General features: G+C 38.6%; 1 protein-coding gene and 1 long non-coding RNA gene across 2 annotated transcripts; one reads left to right on the forward strand and one right to left on the reverse strand.

The window, feature by feature from the left end:
• Positions 1–4,855: 4,855 nt before the first annotated feature.
• LOC111546236 lies at positions 4,856–11,823 on the reverse strand. The gene is made up of 3 exons (XR_002732701.2): positions 11,576–11,823; positions 10,670–10,873; positions 4,856–10,546 (listed from the first exon to the last, which is right to left on the reverse strand). It is a non-coding gene; the product is annotated as an uncharacterized LOC111546236 (long non-coding RNA).
• Positions 10,500–21,797, forward strand: IL21 (interleukin 21). The gene is made up of 5 exons (XM_023217549.2): positions 10,500–10,897; positions 11,005–11,040; positions 16,085–16,240; positions 18,974–19,051; positions 19,142–21,797. The coding sequence occupies exons 1-5, from the start codon at positions 10,730–10,732 to the stop codon at positions 19,190–19,192; spliced, it is 489 nt and encodes a 162-aa protein (XP_023073317.1). The 5' UTR covers positions 10,500–10,729; the 3' UTR covers positions 19,193–21,797.
• The last annotated feature ends 4,324 nt before the right edge of the window (positions 21,798–26,121 follow it).

Raw genomic sequence — 26,121 nt, forward strand, 5'->3', positions numbered from 1 at the left:
TGTGTCCAATAGGTGTCAACTGAGATTATTAGCAACCCATGGGCAACAGGGTAAAAGTGGGCTTGTCAAGCCTCCTGTGGGCCACGATATGGATTCTTCATCTGAGGAAGAACACCTGGAGCACATCCTTGTCGAGCTTGCCTGGGCAGGTCATGCCACTGTTCTGGGCCTCTGTAAACAGGGGGCTAGATTAGTCGCCTTTAATTTTTTGTTTTCCTAGCAGGTAAACATATTTTTCCAAATGAAATCTTATATAGGACCCAAAGTGTAAAGCAGACAAAGGATTTGTTCCAGTTAAAGCAGGGCTGGAGGGGCACAAAGCTCTGCCTATCATCTTTCCTCCCCTTTACCTGCAGGGAAACCCCACCAAGAGTCCTTTCAGGGCAGGCATCTCAACTTGTTGTCATAGTAAGATCATGAGTTTCTTAACACACCTACAGCTGTTTGTTAATTAATTACTCCAAACTTTGTCATATTTCACCTTATTTGGCTGAATCATTTAGTATTTAATAAGTGCACTACACAGACACATTTTCTATTATATTTTTCTTGCTTTCCTCCACTTTGGTCTCCAAATCCCTTCCAATCCGTCTAACATAACTGAGACCATATTTTCATCTCAGTCAGGTCACCTCATGACCCTTCCCAGATTTAGTGTAATGCTCACAGAAGACACAACATGAAGGGTGTTGAACTTTTATTCCATATAAAGCTTTCTGCTCTCAAGGACTTTTTATTCTAATGTCTTCTTAAAACCCTCCTTGAGCTCCATCTCAGGAAGCCTCCACCCAATAATAGATTCAATTTAACTTTTTTTTTTTTTGAGACAGAATTTTGCTCTTGTTGCCCAGCCTGGAGTGCAATGGTGTAATCTTGGCTCACCACAACCTCTGCCTTCTGGGTTCAAGCGATTCTCCTGCCTCAGCCTCCCAAGTAGCTGGGATTACAGGCATGTGCCACCACACTTGGCTAATTTTTTGTATTTTTAGTAGAGACGGGGTTTCACCATGTTGGTCAGGCTGGTCTCGAACTCCTGACCTCAGGTGATCCGCCTACCTCAGCCTCCCAAAGTGCTGGGATTACAGGCATGAGCCACCGCGGCCTGGCCCAATTTAACTATTTTTGTGTATCAATTATGAGCTTATGGGAACGTTCTTTTCCTGGATTGTTCACATATAGCTTAGCAGATAAATGAAAATAGAATACTCTATTCAGTATCCCACACAAATTGTATAAAGTGTTTCTTCTCTGATGGTGCCTGATGGATTTGTGTGTATGTGAATAACTCAGGCTTGGTATGAGTTATGTGCAATGCACAATAGGAGCTAACTGAAGGCAGTTTCCACAGAAGCCCATGGTTGTGGCAACTCAGAGAGCTTTGACACAAAGAACAATTGACAACAGGTAAGAGAATGTTTTCTAAAATAAAATTGCTCTTTAGGGATTCAGAAAGTAAGCAGGATATTCCCAAATCACCTTTCTCCTAGATACTAAGCAGATATTGTCTCTTTGTAGTTTTTCCTGATTTATGTTTCCATAAATTAGAAGAAGTCAAATAGTGTTATTTGTTTTTCTCCAAAGGATCATTGATTCAAGGGAGAAAAAAACCCCAAAGATCAAATACCAAAAGTCATTTAAAATAGCCTCTTTCTAGTCCTTAGACAGATCATAGTATTCAATTCGTTTTATTTTACACAACTATTTAGAGGCTAGAAAGCTTTATTTAATAAAATAATTACAATTAAAATATGTTTTAGCTTCAGGGTATGCAGATTTGAATAAGAAACAAAGTGGAAGAAAAAAAGTGAAGGAAAGACAAGAGGAGAAGAAATCTCTGGGAGGAATGAGCAACAAAAGAGGAAGGAGGAATAGAGAGAGCCAGAGAGGAAGCAGGAGGGAGGCGAGGGGAGAGGGAGGCAAACAAGCAGAGCTTTGCCAGGTCTGCGGCTCCCTTGGGTGGTGGCTACTAGCAGTCATCATTCTTAACGATTACTGTTGACCTTCCTCAGCCTCTGTAATTCTGACATTTCCAATGCCTAAATGTAAACATTTCTAAATGTTGACCTGAACACCAGTGCCATTAAAAATAATTCTCTGAACACAGTAGCAATGACCAGGTTCTGAGAGCTGGATAAGTCAAGTCAAGGGCCAGAGAGTCCCTCATCCCTGTCATGTCATTAAAGCTTCTGGTTGATGCAGATACTGATGACAGAACAGCTTTGACTAAATATGTTAATCTGACCTGTGATGACTTAACTGCTGATATCCAAAATCATTGAACCATCTATCTCTTAATTTCATGAAAATTTACTTTTAGTTGATTCTTGTTATAAGCATGTTTCTTTTGTATTCCTGGTTTTCCTCCTTCTTTTGCACTGATTTCCCCCTTGGTGTGTATTTTAAAGTTCTGAGAGCTAAATGGAGCAAAAGATGAGTATTCTGATGTTCTCAAAACAATGAAAATCTTGAAAAACATGGAAAATGAACAATAATTAAGTAAATGTAAGTAAGTAAGCTATATTGCTGCCCTTTCTTGTTGTCAAGATAACTGATTTCGTGACTGATTTTGTCTATGCTAGTCAAGACCCAAATGACTGCAGAAGTTTATTCATCTCTTTTTCTCTTCTTTTATGTATATAAAACACTGGAAAATTATTATTCGGTCTTACACTGGACCAAGTTGTCACTAGTTAAAGTCAATGAAGGAGAAGCAATTGGACGTTCTGGCCCAGATGGGAAGCTGATTATTTTATTTAATTAACCCAGAAAAGATATACATTTAAATTCTATATATTATCAACAATAATTTTGTAGATAGATCCTCCTTCTTACGCCAAACCCACATCAGGAACGTCTTCATTAAGGTCCAGTCCCTTTATGGAATCTCATGAACTAACTGCACAGCCTGTTCTGTTTAATCCAACATCAGCAATGGAGGCAGTTCCCCGCTGTAGAGAGAAGTAGTCAGGCTCTGAAGGTAGTTCCTCCAATCACTTCAATGTCTTACTTATCTTCTTTGTGCTTCGGTAGTAAAGAGGCACAATCATATTACCTATTTCTCATGGTTGTTGCTTTAAATGAGATTATGTCTATAAAGCACTTAGGTACAAAAGTGTTTACTAGAATAATTATCAATATTATCTTTCTGATTGGCCCAAAGTCTTTTTTCAGAAAGAGCCATCCCATTTCCCTTTATTAGCAGCAAAAGAGTCTATCAGATATAACTATTTCTCAGTTTAAAGGGTGACTTCAGGGTAGTCTTGGAGCCCACTGGGTAAATCTCACAGAGTCTGTGTTTTCCTGGTCTGCACTTTGTTAATTAGTCATTCATGTTTTTAGAACTACCGTGCACCCTGTATATGGAGAAACCATATTTAAAGAATTGAAGTAAAACAAAACATTCAGCACTGAAACTGTAGAGAGCACATTGACTTTTGATGGCTCAGATGCCGTTTCAGGATTCTGTGGTCCCTTGTCCTCCCCACTCTCGAATGTGGTATAAGATTGGATCTCTGTCTATATAAGAAGTATATATTATATCCAATCTTTTTTCTAAAATAATGATGTTCACAGGGTTCATGAATTCATTGCTGCACAGGAAGGATGTTGCCTATACACTGACTAAATCACTTCCAACCATAAATGTATTATTATATTTCAAAGAAGTATGTAGCTAATCTTGTGACAAGTTAAATGCAAATTCATTTAAAAGCACTCCTGAATTAACTATGACTCCTTGGCATTAGAATTCTTCAACAACAAAGAACACTAAATTAATTACTGCCATTTACCCTTTCTATTAAACTAGGGTCCATACCATAAAACATAAGATTCTCAGACACAATAAAATGAAAGCTCAAAACCTCAGTAGGGCAAAAGATACCATAGAGAAAATAATTTCTACATGTTTAACATATCTTTAATAGAAAAAGAGCCTTTATAAGTAAATAAGAAACAAATGAATAAATGGGCAAATAATATGAATCAGACTATTGGTGGAAAAATAAACACAGATGAAAATATACCAGATCTAACTATTGATCAAAGAAAGACAAACCAATGAGAGGATACTATTTTTGCCCCAATATGTTGGTGGATATTTAAAATATTCATAACATAAAGTATTAATGAGAGTAGGGAAGAAAAAGAAACTCTATGTTATTGAGAGTGTAAACTGGTATGGCATGTCAGAAGGAAATTTGGCAGTTTCTATAAAATTTTTCAAAGTATGTTTCCACTCAGGAAGTGAAATTCAAGATAGGTATTTTAAAATACAACATTAGAAGAATATATTTCACATATGCTTAGAGATCTAGATGTATAAGGATGTTCATTGCAGCATTGTTTGCAGTGGATAAAGACTGGAAACAATCTAAATGTTTATCAGTAGGGGCATGAATGGATAAAATATGGTACTGCCAAATGGAATATTAATCTAATGAGATACCCTGTGTGTGAATCTTGTATGGAGTATGGACTGCTGTCCTGACATAGGTTGAGTGCAAAAAAAAAGTTATAGACTGCATACGCTGAGATTAAGTTTTTATGTAAAAATATCACAGTTTTCTATATCTATATGTCTGTGCTATTTATTTCTATGTTTCTATCTCCATATATAATTCTGTTTCCTTAAGTGTCTATGTGTCACTATCTATTCCTTTATTGTTCTATGTACATAGGAAAAGAGTCTAGAGTGATACACAGTAACCTCTCTGTGAGGTCCTATGGCTGCCCCCTGGGAAAGCATGGGGAGGAGGCTCCTATTCAGGTGATAAATGAGGGTTCAGCAGATCTTTTGGGAAGAAGACACAGGACACAGTGAAGGTTAATAATTGGACTACTTTATTTTTATGGCTGTGTGTTGGTGGCTGCAGGGCCAAGACAGAGGGTGCTATAGCCACCTGTCACCCTAGGGAAGGAAACAAGGATGGGCCTTGAGTCCAGAGAGAAGAGGATTTCTCTGATCATTTTAGACAGGAGGCTGGAGAGGCTGGTGGAACTTGTCTCACCTTGTGGTATGGAGTTGGAGTGGACTCTGGTTGAAGAGTGCAGATGTTGCAGTTCTTTCTCTCCATCCTCTAGGCCTAGTGGTCATGAAATGAAGGATATCTGATCTCTAGCCTCACTACTGAGTATCCCATGTTGAAGCTAAGATCTGAGGAGAAGGCCCATGTGGCTGCTGCTGGAACTCCTCCAGATCCAGCATTTCAGAAGCAGGACTGTGCTTCCAAACACTGACTTTGAGCGAATCTTAGCAAAGAGACCTGTCCTCAATGAACCCAGTCTTAGAGTATCACAGAGTGACATACCTGAGTCTACTAGCAGAATAGAGGTCCCCATTCCTCTGCTGCGACACACTGACCACCAGATCGTGGGGCTGCCAGTGATACCAAAGAGGCCACATCAAGAGCTAGAGAACATGGGGCCTGAGAAGGCTCTTGTTTTTGTCTCGTAAGACAACAATGACCAGGATTGACCCTTTGGTCTCCAGAGTCCCTGATCTTCTTAGAATGCACAGTAGTGATCTGGAGTCATGAAATTTGAATATTAGAAGGAACTGTTCTTGTTAGGTACATAATGGGTTATATATACACACTGACTTTCACATATATTCTAGAAAAGAAATCAAGTCAGTGATATCAATACATGCAGTGAGTTCAAAAGAATGAGAGAAGAATAGGAGTGTTTAAACTTCCTTGAGGAAGATTTCACAGAGGGGACTTTAGCAAATCCTTAAGGATTTTCCTCGTTCGAATTTTCTTACTCAAGTCAAATAAGTGAGAATATTTTCAGCTGTTACCTGAACATTGTTGGAAAGTGCAAAAATTGTCTTGAATTATTTTAGTGACATTTTTCTTCTAGTTTGACAGAGACTGATATAAAGCCCAGAGACAAGCCACCTGTCTGAATACCTTTAGTATGTATAATAGTAGTGGTACACATGATAATATCACTTTAAACATTGGAGGCCTCTCTTCCCAGTTTGCCATGCAGAACATCTAATCCTACCCATGAGGGGCCAAAGCCAGTGAAAGCAGAAAAGGAGTATTCACCATGCAGGGATCACAGAAGGAACTATGAGGACCAGGCCAGGGAGTTGGAGACAAACAGTGTTTAGCCCAGTTTTAGACCTGGCACAGCTTTCCCATGCAAAACCATTCCTTTTCAGACTTCCACCCCTTTAGTTCCCTGAGCTCATTACTGCCTTGACCAGGTGTTCTATAAACACAGTCCATTAAAGAAAAGTCTTAAAATATGTCCATGAATCCCCTTGCGTAAATGACTAAAGTTTCATACTTTCACGGTGACGACCTTGGTTATATTCCTGGAAAGTCCATATCTAGTAAAACTCATCACTCTACTCCAAGGTACCAAATAGACGTGGCAGCTAAGTAAAAGTGGTTTGTTTGCTATTCAAGTGTGGCTTCCAGCCAAGCTGCTGACTCTCAGCCACTCCGATATAGACATTCTGGAGCTGCCACACTCATGACTGATGGTGCTCACATGCTGAAGAAACATGGTTTGCATCACCCTTAATCAAAGTCTCTGGAGGCTGGAAAACAAACAGCAGTTGCATGACATTTCCATTGAGAAGTTGATGAAATTTAAGGTTTTCTTTTGCTCAAAATATACATACAAAATTTTGCAAGTAATTTCAGGAGGTTAGGGGATATCTGAAACACATGTATGGAACCTGGGAAATCCACAGATGCCAAGCTAAGCCCCCAGGTGCTAACAGGAAAGGACCAAGGAAGAAATGGACCCCAGGGATTTTAAATACCTCAGATGGGCCGTGTGTAGAAATGGCAAATTGTTTTTCATTGTCTCTCCTTCCCTTTTCCCTTTCTCTTCCCTTCCCTTTTTATTCCCTGCCTTAAGAATAAATTCTATATTTTAGTCTTGTTTTCTGCCTGGATATAAGTAGTCGCTGTTGGGGCTTAAGTGTGACACATTGAGACAAAATACAGTGAGTTCTGCTATAATGTGACCCATGTGTTTCTAAAAATCACTGCACTATACAAAATCATAGAATCAAAAACCACATGCTTACAGGAAAATGAGATTAGGAGCACAGCATTCAAAAACGTCATCAGTGACACTAAAAATGAAGATAGCAACCTAATTTTAAAAGATAGCTGTTTTAGGCATGTTATATGGTTAACGAACACATAAATAATAGAATAAACACATTGTTTTACCTAGAAAAAGACTTGAAGCTTGTTCATGGAGGTAGGTGTTGGAAGGGTTACAGTTTGTGAGTTATTGAGACATGGTGAAGGAGAGTTCTCTGGGATGGAAAATTGTGACACTAGATGTAGATGGGTGTGGCTCATTATACATGTGGTGAACTGAGGATGCTGGTGGCTGTCAGAGGTGTGAGGACATCTTACGTATTCCTACATGGCTCAGTTCAGCTGGATGCAGTTTTCTGCCTTCACCTAGCATTTCTTGCTGATGAAATTAAACATAGGGAAACACAAAGTTCTTGTTATACTCAAATTGTTCCTTGATATATTAACCGCATTGGAATAAATCATTATTTTCAACATAAGCCTTATAGCAGCACCGGTTATATCTAGATTATAAAAATAATTATAATTTAAAGAGTAAGCAGCCATCAAAACCCCAATGAAATGATACTGTAAGGGTAGCAATAACGTTAATATTTCTGAGCAATGAATAATTTACTTTGCCTAGTGACCCAAATACTTTTGGGCCTCCTTGTTCCCACCCTAAGGTTCATCTCCACATAGTGATAAATTCAAATGAAATGCAAATTTGGATCCATAACTTTAAACCATGCGGTGAATTCTGTGTGACGTTTTCTCAGGGCTAGGAAGGAGTTGCTACAGTACACACCAGACTTCCTGGAACATCCTCATTATACATTTTTATCCCTGATGTCCCATACCATGTGGCAGCTATACTAATCTTACTTCCCTCTCTTGTCCACACTTCTGATACCCTCTACCTGCACCTCCCAAAAGCCCAACAAAATTTCAACCTTTGCTGGATCTTTTCTTAGCACCCTTTCATCTCTTTCTCTCTTTTCCTGCCTTTTTCCCTGAAATTAAAAATTCCATATCTATGTATGTTACACTCCCACTGCTGCTGTGGCAAATTACCACAAACACTTCAAGGAGATGCACATCTATTCAGGTAAGAACAAAACAGCATAAATTTATTATCTTACATTTCTGAAGGTCAGAAGTAATAACTCAAAATGAGCTTTATGGGACTAAATTCAAGGTATTTTTGGCTGGGCTGCATTCTTTCTGAAGGCTCCAGAGAAGAGTTTGTTTTTTACTTTTCCCAGACTCTAGAAGCCATCTGTATTCCTTGGCTTCTAGCCCCGCATCAGTCCAGCCTCCACTTCTGAAACAACAGTTCCTTCTTTTACTCTGACTCTCCTGCCTTCCTCTGATAAAGGCTCCTGTGATTGCATTGGGCCCACAGGATAACCCAGGATAATCTTACCATGTAAAAAATCTTTAATTTATTCACATCTGCAAAGTCCCCTTTGTCATGTGAGGTAATATTTTCACAGGTTCCAGGGATTATGGCATGGATGTCTTTCGGGCATTGGTAAGTCTATCACACCAGAGATGATATCCAAAAATGCTTAACAACTGATGTGCCACTTAAGGCAGAAATTCTGACTTTCAGAAAGGCCTCTGGTCATAGTGCTGGAGCAAGATTCTGAGACCCCTTATGTACTGGTAGATGAATTATGGAGAGGGCTAGGATGTCTCAAGGAGGGACTGGGGTGTCTAACATAGTGGTGAGGCACTCCAGGGCCAGGAGCAATGGTTCTCTCTAGGCAGTACGAAAGATATTTGACTTTTTTTTTTTTAAACCACCAGTACGGCCACACACGTGTATTTTGGCTGAACACTGACCTGTCCATTCTCTTCCTTCTCTCATCAGTTTAGCCTCCCTAGGCTTCTTTAAGTTCTCCCCTTCACCCTCGTCCACGATCAGCATGCAAACCTGTTATCATGTGCTGTACTTAGCCCTTTTACTTGAAATGTCTCATTTAAGCCTTATCACAACCCTATGATTAGATTCTGTACTTAGCTTCCTTTTGCAATTACACACACAGGATCATATGTGCTATTAATTGTTAGGACCTGGATTTGAACTCAAGCTTTAGAAACTGACCTCCTAATCACTGTGGTTAGTGTCTTCAAGGAGATGCACATCTGTTTACGTGGATAAGGAGTGCATGTACAAAGACCATACAGGCAATGTGGAGGCACCAAGGGGCAACCCTTAGTCTACATGCATTCATAAGTTTGCACAGAATCCTGTCATATCGAATTTAATTATTACAGGGAGGAATTCTTGATCATGTTGTATGAACTCTTGTCTACTGTGTAAGACCAAACCTGTATACTCTTGAATAGATATTCCATAATAAAAAGATTGCAGTCAACTTCAGAGCAAATCAAGTCAAAACTCCAATTTATGTTGGCTACATAACAGTCTAGAATAAAGTATTGTATTCTAAAGTATGTAATGAAATGAATGAATGAATAAAATCTATAGTCAAGAGTTTTATTTATAAGTCCTATGGTCTTATATGGTACATGACTTTCTAGCTAGAATATTATATTCAACTTTCTCAAATGGGTTAAGATTCTCAGGGACAAGAGAAGCAGAAGAAAGGAGGATGACAAAACCATTTCTGGACTTTGGGTCTTTAATTAATCTCTACCCGGTCACAGATGCAGTTAGAAATGTGTTGCTTATACCCAGAGGAAATAGTATCTAATAGAAATAAGTAATACAACCCTAAGAGAAAACGAATCATTTATGGGTATATTTTATTTTGCTGTTTGGAAATATTTTTTGGTTCGCACAAGAATGAGCATTAGCAAGTTTCACTCATTTAATTGATGCATTATACAGAAGAGATGGACATCAGATAATTTTTTAAATGATGGTAGAGTGAGATCTTGATTGGGAAGGATAGATTTTCCATCGAGTCCCTTAGAATCATTTGTGATATTAATAAATCAGATTGTTAAATAACTTGTCAGAAGCCAAAATAAATGGTTAAAGATGCTTTGGTGAACAGTTGGAAGCAAATTCTATTTTAAACCCTTGAAACTTGGTAAGAACCTAAAATATTCTTGCTAATTTGGAAAATACCTCTTTATTTAAAATTTCCTAAAAGGTAGCCTCTCCTCCTACTTTTATGATGGAATACTGGATGATTTTAGTCAAAAGACTTAGTTATTACCATAAGAAAAAGTCCTGCATGAAAGCACATGTTGCCATTTTACTCATTATCGAAGTGCTCTTATGACTGTCACAGAGAACAGGTAAGATGCCAGGGGAGGCCGAGAAAAAGAGATCAAAGTGTTTTTGTTTACTTTTTTGAAGTCTTGTAGTACCTACTGTTTATTATACATACTTCTTGATTCATGCTGAAATTGGAATTCACCCATTCTCTCTTTTTCCTGTCAAAGATGCAGATGGGGCACATTTCGTTGACTCCATCAATCCCTGCCCCCACACATTAGCACATGCACACGTATACCTAGCCAGTGGAAAAGAAAAAAGAGTTACTCACATTCATCCATTTTACAAAGATTTCCAGGCTGCAATGGGAGGGCTTTACCTCTCCCTGAAGGATGAATAAATAGGTAGCTTAACTGACAACCTGTTCTCAGTCAAGCTGAAGTGAAAACGAGACCAACGTCTAGCTCTACTGTTGGTACTTATGAGATCCAGTCCTGGCACCATGGAAAGGATAGTCATCTGTCTGATGGTCATCTTCTTGGGGACACTGGTCCACAAATCAAGCTCCCAAGGTCAAGATCGCCACATGATTAGAATGCGTCAACTTATAGATATTGTTGATCAGCTGAAAAATTATGTGAATGACTTGGTAAGACTATACTTGTCACAACAAAATCTAAATCATACTTTTCAATTAATATAAAAGGAGGGTTTGGCTTACAAAAATAACTCAGAACAAATTTTCTTTTGCTCTAGGACCCTGAATTTCTGCCAGCTCCAGAAGATGTAGAGGTAAGACCAATTGAATTTATTTCTGAAAATACATTTGACATAACTTTTAAAATCTAATAAGAAAGGCATTAACATGATTATATAGGAGTATACTGAATTTTAATGAACTTAGCGTTCTAATAATTGATGAAATATTTATTTATATTTTGGTTAAATTCATTGATTTACCAAAAACCAACTAAAAAATGATATATTATATTCTTCATAAACTCTGTTTATCTTCAAGAATCTCTAAGAGTACTCCTAAGTAGTATTGCTGAGACAGAATAGCAAAACTAGAAATGAAATCTATACTCTAATCAGTTTCTGAACAATGCACAGCTAGTTACTCTTTAAGAGCCCTTGGGCATGAAAGCTTTTGAGCCCTCTTTGTTATCCTACTTAAGAAACATAGATACATACAATAGGAAGCAGAATTAACCTTTTAATAACAAACTTAAAAATGAAAGAAAGAAAGAATTAGATTACAGGGACAGCATGGAGAAATGGTGGTGTGGAAATCAAAGCTGTCCTTTAGAATATAATTCACATATACCTTGGCTTCAGTGAGTCTTGTCTTTGGCCTTCCATGAGGTCTTTTGAAAGAACCATTTTCAACAATTCATCCCATCTCTTAAGCCATTTAAATCCATTAGAGTTCCAGGAAGGAGAGGCTTGGCATGTAGTTCAAGAGTGCTGTCCGCTGATCTTTTTCTCTAGCAACTTCTATGATCTGATCTTCTGGTCTGGTACCCTGAGTATAAATGCAATTGGGGAAATGTTTTCATTGTCACAGACCTTTAATTGCATAAATTAGAATAACTAAAAGTGCTACCAGTAATTAGGACACTACAAAGGGGGAGACTGAAGAAGATACATTGCAAAGAAAACAATTATCGTAAATGACTATGTGTAAAAGTTTAGAAAGTGAATGAGTCACAACTATTGCTTTTCTCTAAAATTCACTCTCTAGCTCTGAACCCAACCACTCTCATTTACTAGGTCCTTTTCTAATAAGCAGCATCTAAAATGAAAGTAGCACATTCAGCTTATTGGAAAGACTTTTCCAATAACTGAAAATACTTCTTAATCAATGTGCCTAATTATCAAAACATGCATTTCTAGCATTTCATGCACCTTGTTTAACTGTTATGGTTAGAGTCCCTTCCAGAGTTTCCTGGCTGTAGTCTGTAACATGCAAAATAAGAAATAGGAAAGAGATTCCACCTTCTAACCTGAGTTCATCCAATGGGTACTTCCTTTAGATGCGTTTTTAATGAAAGATTTTTTTTTATCTTACATCATAATGAGAGGATTTTGTCTCAGTGATACTATATCTATCTGATAATCTGATCAAGCAATGCTGGCTATGATACAAGTGAGTAATAGTGTAACTTGGATCTTTAAGCTATACTAGTAGGCAAACTCAGGAAGAAAGAAATCGTTCAAGGTCACATCAGCATTATATCAAGCTAGCTTCAAAGCAGGGTCTGTAAGAGATTTTAACACGGTGAAACCCCATCTCTACTAAAAATACAAAAAATTAGCCAGGCGTGGTGGTGGGTGCCTGTAGTCCCAGCTACTCGGGAGGCTGAGGCAGGAGAATGGCGTGAACCCAGGAGGCGGAGCTTGCAGTGAGCCGAGATCGCGCCACTGCACTCCAGCCTGGGCGACAGAGCGAGACTCAGTCTCAAAAAAATAAAAAAATTTAAAAAAAGGTGTAATGAAAATAAAGCCATCTAATGTTGTATGCATATAATAATTATCTAACATTTCTAATTGGCCTGGCCAGGCATCTTTCTTTTTCTCTTTTTCTTTCTGTCTAATCATATAACCAGTGGCTCTCAACTGGTGGTGATTTCTGTACCCCAGAAAACATTTGGCATTGGCTGGAAAAATTTCTGGTTGTCACACGTGGAGGTAGAAATGGGGGTGCTACTGGCATCTAGTAGGTAGAAGGCGGGTACTAAACATTCTAGAATGCACAAAACAGCCCTGACAACAAAGAATTATCTAGCCCCAAATGTCAGTGGTGTCACCATTGAGAAACCCTGATATAAAACTAGTTTGTGTGTAGGACAAAAGTAATCATTTTTTTTTTTTTAGACGGAGTCTCGCTCTGTTGCCAGGCTGGAGTGCAGTGGCGCTATCTCAGCTCGCTGCAACCTCCGCCTCCCAGGTTGAAGCGGTTCTCCTGCCTCAGCCTCCCGAGTAGCTGGGACTGTAGTCGCACGCCACCATGCCCAGCTAATTTTTGTATTTTTTAATAGAGACAGGGTTTCACCATGTTGGCCAGGATGGTCTCAATCTCTTGACCTCATGATCCACCTGCCTTGGCCTCCAAAGTGCTGGGATGACAGGCGTGAGCCACCGTACCCAGCCAGGACAAAGGTAGCCTTGCCCAATTAGCAAGACTCCTTAGGGGGAATGGCCAGGGCTTTCTTTGCAGAAAAAAAAAAATGTAAAAATAGGCCTCAGCTGGGTGATGTGGCTCCTGCCTATAATCCCAATGCCTGTAATCCCTTTGGGAAGCCAAGGTTGGAGGATTGCTTGAGGTCAAGAGTTTGAGAACAACCTGGGCAAAATAGTGAGACATCCTGTTTCTACAAAAGAAACAAAAAAAGCCCTAAGGAGGCAAAAAGTTTCAAAAATTCAATTGCAAAACAACAAAGACAAGTGTTACTCCTGGCAAAAGGAGCACTTGACTTGTTCTTCAGCTGAAGAGGAATGGTTTGTTAATTCTTGCTTTTGACTTCACTACCACTCCTTCTAGTCTGCAAAACTAATGTAGGAGCAGAAAACTCCTCATGTTCTCACATGTTAAAGCATGAGGGAAACAAAGCCTTGCCTTTGGAGTCTGTTGTCACCAAGGCATAGCAAAGGAAAGCAATGTTTATGCTTCCAGACGGTGCTAAATATGGACTTGGGCATCCTGTAGACTCCTGAGTGATAGGGCACCTGAGGCTGCCTACATCAAGGTTAATCTTTTCACTCTCCTCAATACATCCTTAAGGCAGTTTAGTGGAGACAGCTCTCCACTTCTTTTCCTCTTTTGAGGCGGCCTTTGATGTGCATATAAAGTCAATTCCAGCAGTTATTTATCCTGGACCACATATTGCCAGACACAGCTCTGCTGCTTGCAGAGCAAAAGAAAACAAAACACCATTGTCTGTTAACACAAGTAAACAAGGAAGGGTGGGAGAGGAAGCACAGCCCCATCAATACAGGCGTCAGTGTCCAGGTGCCATTCAAAGGCTTTCAGAAAAGATTTGCAGTTGTTTTTACAACTGAAATTGTAGTTTTACAATTTCAGTGCTTTGAGTACTGGTACTGACCATTCCTGGCAATATTATCTCAAGGGAGTTCATCTGGCTGGCAGGGCCCCTCTACTTCTTTGGAACCTAATTTTCTTTCAGCATACACATGTAAATGTTAACTCAGCAAAATGAGCCTCTGTGAGAAATGCTGGTTTTTCAGATCATCACGGATGAAGCAGTCAGTATTTTCAGTTTCAGCTGGAAAATTTACCTCTTTAAATATGAATATTATTTTTTCCAGTAAGTTAAGCCGGTTGTGGTCAAAAAGAAGAGAAAAGAAAAAACTTCAACAAACATGAACGTGTGGTTTTCAAGGAAAAAAAAGTGCTATATTGAACATTTATAAATAGTTTCTATTAAATAAGCATTTTGGCAAACATATGGAAAGGACACCACCTTGCCCTTATGAGAGGCAATCTGCCTTGATATAAGGAAACCAGATAAGCTGCTTCTCAGCTTGTGGCTATATATGCAAAGCAAACCTGATAGGTTTGTGTCTTAGAGATGCATGTTATTAATCAACATTCATATTGGGTAAGCATATGGGTTGGAAAATGCAAAGCAGGCCAGATGCTGTGTTCAGCTGATTGTCCATAAGAAGATTCAGGTAATATTGTTACTTATAGGCCTGCCTTTGTAGGGACTGGAAGGGATTGAGGCTTCTGGTTATAAGGTAGTAGCTTCCATATGCATTAGTGAAATGAAAATATAGCAACTTCAGGGGGAAAATAGCATCACATACACATGTTTGCTGAAAGAAAAAAGTAAGTTGGATACAAGTAACCTGGATATAAGCTTTTGGATCAGCATTAACATTTTTCAACAAGTCAGTATATATTTGGTTCTTCCAGTAAATTCCATTTCCTTTCCAGTTTGATTGCTAAGCTTTTGGCTTGTTAGTCATTAGTTATTTTTCCAAGTCAAGAGATAAGTGTTTGATGCTTATTTTATACACTCCTCCATTCTCTGAGATCCTATTCTTACCTTCTAAGAAATTACCTTCCCTCTCATTGGCTGGGCAAGCCTCAAACTGTCCCTCAACTGCTTGATTCAGGCAGAATCCTACCCTAACTGAGCTGGGAGTATGAAAAGGGTTTTAGAAAAGTCATGTGTGATCTATGCAAGCATATTGAATTTTAGATGTAAAATATGCTATCAGAGGTAGCTACCCATTTCCTTTCCCCAAAGGAGGGGCTTTAATTCATTTTCTTCATCTGTTAACTTCACAAATGTATGTTGACATTAACTGGCAAGACACTATGCCTGGCGCTGTACAGAATAAAATGCTGCTCAAGACATGTCATGATAGATACATTACAGAAACCGCAGACAAATGAAAAATATTCTTCATCAGACTATAACATAATTCACCCAAAGCTGCCACTAGTCACAGTGTAAGTTTTAGAGCCTCATAATTCAGCAAATGTGTTCCTAAACCGAACTAACTCTCCCTTACAAAACACAAAGGTCTTGTCCACCACCCAGATGTCAAAATGGTCCTCTGTATAGCATCAGGAATAAAGCATTGTGAAGAAGTGAGGCTCCTTTCTCTCTTATCTGCGAGGCAGGGGATTATCCCTTTTTCCCATCCCAAAGATTAAGGAGGAGGTGAAATCATACTTCACTCATCTGTTGAAATGATGTAATGCACGACATTGCAGAAGACACAGAAATAGAGGATTGGGAAAGCTATCTTTTACTTTCTGAATAATATTTGTTAACATATATGCAAATTGTTTATCTTTCAGACAAACTGTGAGTGGTCAGCTTTTTCCTGTTTTCAGAAGGCCCAACTAAAGTCAGCCAATACAGGAAACAATGAAGGGATAATCAGTTTATCAATTAAAAAGCTGAAGAGGAAATCACCTTCCACAGGTGTAGAGAGAAGACAGAAACACAGACTAGTAAGATTGTCATTTGTCATCTATCTTATTTGTACTTATAAACTATATATCTTGCATTGCATAAACACACATGCACACCTGTAGCCAGAGCTGCTGGTGTCTTCCTTACCTATGCCTTATTATACGTAGTGCATTTTTTTTTTTTTTTTTTTTTTTTTGAGACAGAGTCTTGCTCTGTCGCCCAGGCTGGAGTGCAGTGGTGTGATCTCTGCTCACCGCAAGCTCCACCTCCTGGTTTCACGCCATTCTCCTCCCACCTCAGCCTCCCGAGTAGCTGGGACTACAGGTGCCCGCCACAACGCCCAGCTAATTTTGTTTTTGTATTTTTAGTAGAGATAGGGTTTCACCGTGTTAGCCAGGATGGTCTCAATCTCCTGACCTCGTGATCTGCCCACCTCGGTCCCCCAAAGTGCTGGGATTACAGGCATGAGCCACCGCGCCTGGCCTATACATGGTGCATTTTAAGAAGTAGGGTCACTCTTTTAAGTCCACAGACTTGAAAGTATTCAGAAACCCAATTATAATTTCCTAGTAGTCCTTGGTAGCTGGAATATGTTAATATAGCTTCTCAAGGTGAGGAAGTCATTAGGCAGAGAATCCAATTGTGATTTTGGAGTTAAGGAATATTTCCTCTCATATGGTCACAGTATTCTTCTTAACAGGAGCTAGATCCTAGCTTTCTAACAAGAAAAGAGCCTACAGGAGACTCGGGCAAATCTTAAACTTTGCTTCCTCTCTTAAATCATATTACTATCCTGTACATTAGCAGAGTCTGTATTGAATTGAAATAGGCAGGCCTCATTACTTGGCTGGGGAATTTTAACAGTCCCTAGCTTTATGGAGCTCTGAGATCCTCTTGTATATGCCAACTCATGAGCAATGCAGATACTCAAGAACATGAGTAATTCAAAGATCAATCAAAGCCAGTGGGAAAACACATAAAATAAATTACTCTCAATTTTTTTTTTTTTTTTTGAGACGGAGTCCCAGTCTTTCACCCAGGCTGGAATGCAGTGGCAAGGTCTTGGCTCACTGCAGCTTTTGCCTCCCAGTTCAAGCGATTCTCCTGCCTCAGCCTCCCGAGCATCTGGGACCACAGGCGCACACCACCACGCCTGGCTAATTTTTGTATTTTTAGTAGAGACTGGGTTTCACCATGTTGGTCAGGCTGGTCTCAAACTCCTGACCTCAAGTCATCTGCCTGCCTCGGCCTCCCAAAGTGCTGGGATTACATGTGTGAGCCATCGCGCCTGGCCTCAAATTTTTTAAATTAGTTCTTTCTCTTCCAAAAAATTCCACATGTGATTCAAATGAAATCTTAATTACATTATCAAAATGATTCTTATTTCCTTTGATTGCTTGGCCTGGTGACCATGTGAAAAATGTCCCTCTAAATCTTTCCTCAGAAAGAAAGGAGCTGAACATATTTTTGGAACTCATTAAGTGATAGCTTTGGAGCTAAACTTAGAACTCTCCAGTTAAGTATGCTCATCTCATAGATAAGGAAAGTGAGATCTACCAAGGAGTTAAGTCACTAGCCCCAAGTTCCATACACAGTGTCAGAATGATAAGAATTAGACCGTATATCTACTACCTTTTAGTGAAATGCTCTCACTACAACATCGCACTGGCATTGAGATGCTAACTACCACGCAATGGCTTGGTGTTTGGTATCTAAATAGGAATAAAGACAAACAGCATAAACTAAGAAAGTTTTTTTAAAAAATGCAAGTGAGCAATACATATATGAAAAACTGTTCAATCTCCCTAGTAATCACATACATGTGAGTTAAAACAAGGAAATCCTGTTTTTTTCCAATTAAACATTTTAAACAATACCCTATAATAATAAGAATGCTCCAAGTGAAAAGAGGTAAAACTCTACATCAAAGCCTTAAAATTTTTTATCCCTTTTATTTAGTAATTCTACTTCTAGGAATATATCAAATAAGCAAAGATATATATGAAAAATTATTTACAGAGATGTTCTTTGGAGTAATGTAGACAAAAGTAAAAAGTTAGCTACAGCTGGGTGTGGTGGCTTACGCCTATATTCCCAGCACTTTGGGAGGCTGAGGCAGGCAGATCACCTGAGATCAGGAGTTGAGGCCAGCCTGGCCAACATGGTGAAACCGTGTCTCTACTATTAGCCAGGCATAGTCGTGCGTGCCTGTAATCCCAGCTACTTGGGAGGCTGAGGCAGGATAATTGATTGAACCCAGGAGGTGGAGGTTGCAGTGAGTGGAGATCATGCCACTGCACTCCAGCCTGGGCAACAGAGCGAGACTGTCCAAAAAAAAAAAAAAAAAAAAAAAGTTAGATGCAACCTATGGGTCCAAAAATAGTAATAGTTCCACTCTATGTTGGAATACAGAATAACCACTACATGTCACATTTCTGAACACTATTTAACACTTAGGAAATGCCTGTGATATGTTAAGTGTAAAAAAAAAAAGCAAATCACCAACTGGTATAAATAATGTAAATGCATAATAATAATTAAAAATACCAAAAACACAGAGAGAATATACATTGAAACATTGCAGTGGGATTCCTATCTCTGGGAATGGGATTACAAGGACTTTTTCCATTGTTACTTTCCAAACAGTTTTATGTACTTCTCAAATTTTTTCAGTGAACATAATTTATGTTTTTAATAAAAAAATTTTTCAAGAAAAATTTTATTATGAAAAAAAATTTAAAGAAGACTGTTACTTTTTCATTGATTTCTAGACATGCCCTTCATGTGCTTCTTATGAGAAAAAACCACCCAAAGAATTCCTAGAAAGATTCAAATCACTTCTCCAAAAGGTATCTACCTTAAGTTTCAATTGATTTTCTGCTTTATCTTTACCTATCCAGATTTGCTTCTTAGTTACTCATGGTATACTATTTCCACAGATGATTCATCAGCATCTGTCCTCTAGAACACATGGAAGTGAAGATTCCTGAGGATCTAACTTGCAGCTGGACACTATGTTACATACTCTAATATAGTAGCGAAACTCATTTCTTTGTATTCCAAGTGGAGGAGTACAATATATTAGGGATGGGAAAAAAAACTCGTAAGTGTGAAAAGTCAGGATTATTTCTCCATAATCACTATACAATAGTCTGATTTCCTATGTTATTGATTTCTATGACTTCTGAAGTTTTTACTTTATTTCACTGCTCAACTTTGACATTTCTTGGTTGAAGGAGAAGGTTAAAATTTTTAATCAAAAATATAGTTTTGACATTTATTGATTTTATATTAACCTTGAGCTTGATTACTACCAGAATGAGGTCTATTATGATCATAACTTAAAACATATATACCTTCATTCCAGCTGAAAATATAGAAGCATAGAAGCAAAACATATAAAAGCAAAATGAAAAGCTGACATTTTTATTCTTTTAAGGAAATGAAAACTGAATGTTTAAAAACTTATATCTGAATATTTTTTTAAATCTCAGAATGTCTAACATATAAATACGTACTTTATTTATGCATTGGGGGATACCAGATGGCTATAAAAGTCTTACTTCTTTATTGGGGTTTATAAAAATATTTAAATACTATAGATATGAATGTATTTATGGAATAGACTCTTAGTCAGTGGCAATAGAGTATTAAGAAGTGGATTTAATATTACCTTCCTCCAGTCCTCAGTCCCCTTATAAGCTAACATTTTAAGCGTGTGGAAATGGCAATTTAAACCTATAGAGGGACATATACCAGGTTGTCTTCTGGAACAAAACATAGTTTTAAAAGTATTGTAGCTCTCTTCTCAAACTGTTATAATGATCATATTATGAGCGAGCTAATAACTCCAAATATTTGTCTCCTTCTTTCTTCCTTCTTTTCTTCCTTCTTTTTAAAATGAAACTTCTGCTTTGACAAAATTTTAAAACATGTTTAACATTTTGGACACTTATAGTTACTATACTTTGGATAAGACAAAGTCAATAACCTATATGATTTAAAAATCAGGAGACAAACCAAGAGGCCAGGGCTCCTCTCCAAGTTGGAAACAGACTTTCGCATAAGCATTCCAATCTTTCAAACATGGGTGGTAAAAGCAAGCAACCTACTCTAGCTGCCATTTCATATCAACTCCAGCACAGCCTGTTTAAACATGAAGTTAAAAACTCTAGAAAAATAAAATGTTCGCTAGAATGGTATAAGCTATTTGAGAATCTCTTATTGTTAAAATAGTTGTGAGTGTACAAGAGGAGGTGGGAAGAGAAATGCTTTATGCTCTGAGAAGAAAAATTATGTGCTTAAAACAAATACAGACTTAACCTACAGTTCTAAAAGATATATTGAGAATTATTTAATTAAATCTCAATGAAATGTTTTATCATCAGCAAGTAGACTCAGAAAAAAGAAAAAAAAAACATTTTATCAGAAACAAGGTACTCCGTTTTAACATTTTAGAATACGTATTACAAAGGAATTATGTGCCTGATGATGATAATATATATCTAAAATGTGCCTCAGTTTCAAATACGCCAGCCCGGGTTGTTGTGATAAAAGGTGGAAACAGGCACAAAGATAGTGAGAAAGATGGAATCTGTATTTCTTGTTTCTGAATTTATAGCTATTAACTCCTTTGATACTGTATTTTATATTTAAAATAATGTATTTCTTTTGGCATGTTTATTGTTAAAATTTTCTGTTCCAATTATTTCGATCAGGGTCTCTATCTTAAAAGTAAAAATAATTTAGTGAGGGTTTGGCTAACAGCCTTCATTAAACAGAGTTTAAACACCCAGATAAACTCTGGTGTTTAACCAGAGTTAAACCCACCAGCACTCCAGGAAAGGCAATGCATTGGAATAAACAAGATGAAGCAGTGAGACTTGAACAGCTCCATCTTCACTGTTCTATGTTCAAGACTGTCAGTTCTTAAAAGGAATATAAAGATAACTCATAAATATAACTGTTCACCTACGGACAGTAATACAGGAGACCTGAAATTTTGTTGACTACGAAATTGTGGTCACTGTTTAAACTGTTTGGGTTTTCATTTCCTTATCTGTAAAATAAGAGTGCTGGACTCCATCTCTAACGTCTATTCTTTCTTTTTTTTTTTTTTTTAAAGCTTTAAATGTCTATGAATCTCTAAAGTTCCGGGTATTCTTACAGGAACATCTGATCATACTTCTGAGTAAAATTTTCTACTGAGTCTGATATTCAGTTGCTCAATATTATTTCAGTAACATTTGTAGCAACACTCACTGCAGGAGCAAGGGACATGTTCCAAGATAAAAAAGGAAGGAAGGAAGGAAGGGAGAGAAGGAAACATTACTATAGGTCATGAGAGTTCAGGGAAAATTAATTATGATCTTTATTATTTTAGTTCAAAGTGTCTTCTTGGGACACTTATATAAAATTGTAGCATTATTATTCTATATTATTGCTCTGTTGTATTTACATATGCATCTGAGAATTTAGCTAATATGAACTATGTAGTTTATAACTTAATAATTATTTATTATATATTTGATTTTAAATGTTCACGTTTATGGCTTCTTATTTAAGACCTGATCATATTAAATACTACTCGCTCAGAACAACCGTCTTTTGTGATTCCCTGGAAACCCTTAATTCAATAGTCTTGACTGAAAATAAAACATTATCCTTAGTCTCTGGGAGCATATAGTTTTTACATGTACATGGTAAAGATGATCTTCTCTTCTGACCTGTTCTCACTGAAATGGATCCTGTCTCTGCCTCAAGGATATCACCTCCTTTGCAGCCCTCCCTAATGTATGGCACATTCAGGAGGAGTTAGAGACACTTCCCAATGCCCACTGCCACCACTGCACCTATACTCTTGCACAAAATTCTCTCCTGCATTCAAGTTTATCCTATCTAGCTTTTTCTGTCCTCTTCTTACTAATGATTGTCATTTTTTGGCCACTCCTCCATGTTCATTGGGGACTGAGGATGTTCTTTCTTTCAAATCCAACGTCTGCCATCATCTAGGTGACTTCAGCGCCCATGGGGAAAATTCCACCAGCACTGCAGCATCTCAGAACCTTAGCCTCCTCAGTTCTGAGCACCTGTATCTTTTAACTCCATCCTGTGGTCTACTGCCATGACTATGTCCCAGACTTTATCACCTGGGACCCCTTTTTCTCAGAAATCTATGTAAAGATTTATATATGTAAATATAAAACAATCAGCTGCTAGTTTTTTTAGCTCTCAAACTGCCCTACTTCTACTGTGTCTGTCCTGAGACTCTGAAACTAGGCCCTAACTCCTAGCCATTCTCTCAATTTATTAGTTTTCCTCCCTCCCTCACAGAACCAGCATCCCTGATCAGTCCTTTGAACTACAGGCCAAGCACCACACACCATCCCCTGCCCTCCTCACTCTTCTTGCCTGCAAACATTCTAGCTGCAAACATTCTAGCTGGCTTTCTTATCCTTGGTGCCCGAATCCAGCTTCAGACATTGGCTCCAGCCCCTCACTTTTGGAGATCCTTTCAAACTCCACTTCCTGGCATTCTGGAGTCAGTTTCCCACTTCACATTCAGCTCTGAATATTCACCTGCTTTCAACATCTGCCACAGCTTTGGATAAGAGACCCCTCCATCTACTCCAGTCCCCAGTCAGCCTGGCATAGCCTCACCTGTGTGCAGGAAGGGAATTTTCATATTCACAGTCAAGCTCATTGAAAGAATAGTCTGTACAAGTGTCTTGACACTCTCTCACCTCCTATCTACTAATCAGACCACTATAATCTGATTTGTACCCATCTCACACCTTTTCACTCTATCATTGGAATTGCCCTGTCTCTGGTCAGCAATGACCTCCTAATAACCAATTCACAATGTATCTAAGCCCTTAGCTTACTTGATCTTATCATGGTTTTTGCTATTCTCAACCACCCCCCACCCCCTCCCTTTTCCTTATGACTTTGAAGGCCCCTTTTGGTCTGGCTGAGGTCTTACTCTCTGACGCAGTGTCAGTTGTTGATTTCCCTTCCTGTGTCCTCTCCTTAGAAGTTGATGCTCCTGAGGATTCTGTTTCTGGTCATCTTTTCACTTTAAGCCTTCCTCCTCGATAGTCAAATGTGCTCCTGTTCTTTTAAATACCCCCTCTATGCTGTTGACCCCTAAATCTATAGCTAAAGGCTAGACCTCTCTACTAATTCCCAGGGTCATATATCCAACTGCTCCCTGGAGATGTTCTCTTTATTTCCCAGGATCTTCATCTCAACATGCTAAAATTGATCTCTTCACTTTTCCTCACTTCCATGACCTTCTCCTTTTCAAGAGTTCCCTAAACTTAATTGAGGGGACTATATCGTCCTAGTCTCCCAGACTCTGTCTTCTCCTTTACTCACTATAACCATGATCACTAACTGGGCCTTGTTATTTCTATCTTTTAAATTCATCATTTCTTTTCTACTACCTCTGCCATCACCTTAATTCAGGCTCTCAGCTCTTGTTGCAATAGTTAAAATACCTTCCAACTGGATTTCTGGCATTTCATCTACTCTCTCCAATCCACCTCCACATGGCCGCTGGAGTGATATTTGGTAAAATGTAAGCATGATTACAACTTTCCCTTATTTAAAATCTTTCACTAGCTCTCCTCTAGAACAAAGCCCAGGCCTGAGGCGGGGCATGTAAGACCTTTTTCTTATGCTGCACTCAGCTTCCAGCTTCTCTTCACCTTGGACTTCACATTCCAGCCAATCCAATCGCTTCTAGTTCCCTAGACACACTATGTTGTTTCATTCCTCTGTAACTTTGCACTGGCAGTGACCTCTCCATAGAACATTATTCCTCCATCCCCTTTTAATGCTTAGAAAACACTCAGGTTTGACCCAGCAATCCCATTACCGGGTATACACCCAAAGGAATACAATTCTACTACAAAAACACATGCACGCATATGTTTATTGCAGTGCTATTTACAATAGCAAAGTCATGGAACCAACCCAAATGCCCATCAATTATAGACTGGATAGAGAAAATGTGGTGCATATACACCATGGAATACTATGCAGCTATAAAAAGAAATGAGATTATGTCCTTTGTAGGGACATAGATGAAGCTGGAAGCCATCATCCTCAGCAAACTAATACAGAAACAGAAAACCAAACACTGCATGTTCTCACCCATAAGTGGGAGTTGAACATTGAAAACACACGAGCACAGGGAGGGGAACAACATACACCAGCGTCTGTTGGTGGGTGGGGGCTAAGGGGAGGGAACTTAGAGGATGGGTCAATAGGTGCAGCAAACTACCATGGCACACATATACCTATGTAACAAAACTGCACGCTCTGCATATGTATCCTGGAACTTAAAGTAAAATTTTAAAAAAGAAAGAAAAAATATATGTATAACCTGAAAATGAAAACACTCAGGTGTCCATCAATATTCAACTTAGTCATCATTCTTCTCAAAGGATTTCCATCACCATCTTACTGTATTTCTGTGACAGTGTTGACCCCTTCCCACTTTAAGAACTTGAGCATACTTTGATTATTAGACTTAATATAGTAAATGCAGATTTATTGATTTTATGTCAGTGTCTCTTTCCAGAGAAACGGAAAGAGAAATTACTGTATATGAGGCAAGCACAGTGCCTCATACACAGTAAATAACACACAGTAGAAAACAAACGCTTTCAAAATTAAATTGAACTAAACACAAAACACATGATTTATTCATTGATGTCTTTCTTGACAACTCCCTCTTACATGCTGAATCTAATTCTCACCAAAGCCAGTCAATTCTCTTTTCAAAATATCTCTAAAATCCACTCTCACCACCTCCAGTTTCTACTTTGTTGGTGCCACCATAATCTCTCACTCAGATGATTGTAATATCTTCTGTATTAGTCTGTTCTCACATTGCTTTAAAGAAATGCCCGAGACTGGGTAATTTATAAGAAAAGAGGTTTATTGGCTCACGGCTCCATAGGCTGTACAAGCATGGCTGCATTTGCTTCTGGGGAGGCTTCAGGGAGCTTTTACTCGTGGAAGGCAAAGCCAAAGCAGGCATCTTCACATGGCTGGAGCAGGAGGAGGGGGCAGAGGGACGTGCTACGCACTTTCAAACAACCAGATCTTGTGAGAACTCTAGCACAGTACCAAGGGTGGATGATGCTAAATCATTCATTAGAACTCTGCCCCCATGATCCAGTCACCTCCCACCAGGCCCCACTCCCAAATGGGGATTAAAATGCAACATATTTGGCGGGGACACAGATTCAAACCAGGTCACCTTCCCAAATAGTTTTCCTGCTTTTGTCCTTGCCCCTCACCAAAATCTATCTGCAACAAAACAATTTGAATGGTCCCTCTAAAAACCAATGAGAGTATGCCACTTCTCAGCTCAAAATCTTCCAACACTTCCCATATAATTCAGAGTAAAACCCGGGTCCTACAAGGACTACTTGTTCACATGTCTTCCACCTCCAGCCTCTCTAACCTTGTTTTCACTCTTTTTACTCAACTCTAGCCACACTGGCATTCTTTCTGTTCTCCAGCATTCCAGGAACATTCTCTCCTAAGGCATTTGCACTTTTTATTCCCTCTGTTTGGATGCTCTCCTGCCAAATGTCCATGTATCCCATTCCCTCACCTCCTTTACGACTTTACTCAAATGTCATCTTCTCTACTAGGTCTTGCCTCACTACCACCCTACTTTAAATTGCCCAAACACCTCTGCTTTATTTTTCTTCATAGCACTTACCACCCTGGACACATATATTTTAAACATTTATGTGTTTATAGTCTCTGTCCTCCACTAGAATATAAGTTTCATGTGGACAGGAATTTTTGTCTTTTTTATTCACTGCTGTATATCTGGCTATTAGAACAATGTCCTGAACATTGAAAAAACTCATTAAATATTTGTAGAAAGAATTGG

Source organism: Piliocolobus tephrosceles, chromosome 3 (assembly GCF_002776525.5).
Source record: "Piliocolobus tephrosceles isolate RC106 chromosome 3, ASM277652v3, whole genome shotgun sequence".
NCBI classification, from domain to species: domain Eukaryota; kingdom Metazoa; phylum Chordata; class Mammalia; order Primates; family Cercopithecidae; genus Piliocolobus; species Piliocolobus tephrosceles.

What these genes read in the sequence shown, in the direction of transcription:
- IL21 (XM_023217549.2), top strand. Translation starts at nt 10,730, where the DNA reads ATGAGATCCAGTCCTGGCACCATGGAAAGGATAGTCATCTGTCTGATG. An exon ending in CAGCTCCAGAAGATGTAGAG is followed by an intron (nt 11,041 to 16,084) that starts GTAAGACCAATT and finishes TTTATCTTTCAG; the next exon opens with ACAAACTGTGAGTGGTCAGC. An exon ending in TCAAATCACTTCTCCAAAAG is followed by an intron (nt 19,052 to 19,141) that starts GTATCTACCTTA and finishes CTATTTCCACAG; the next exon opens with ATGATTCATCAGCATCTGTC.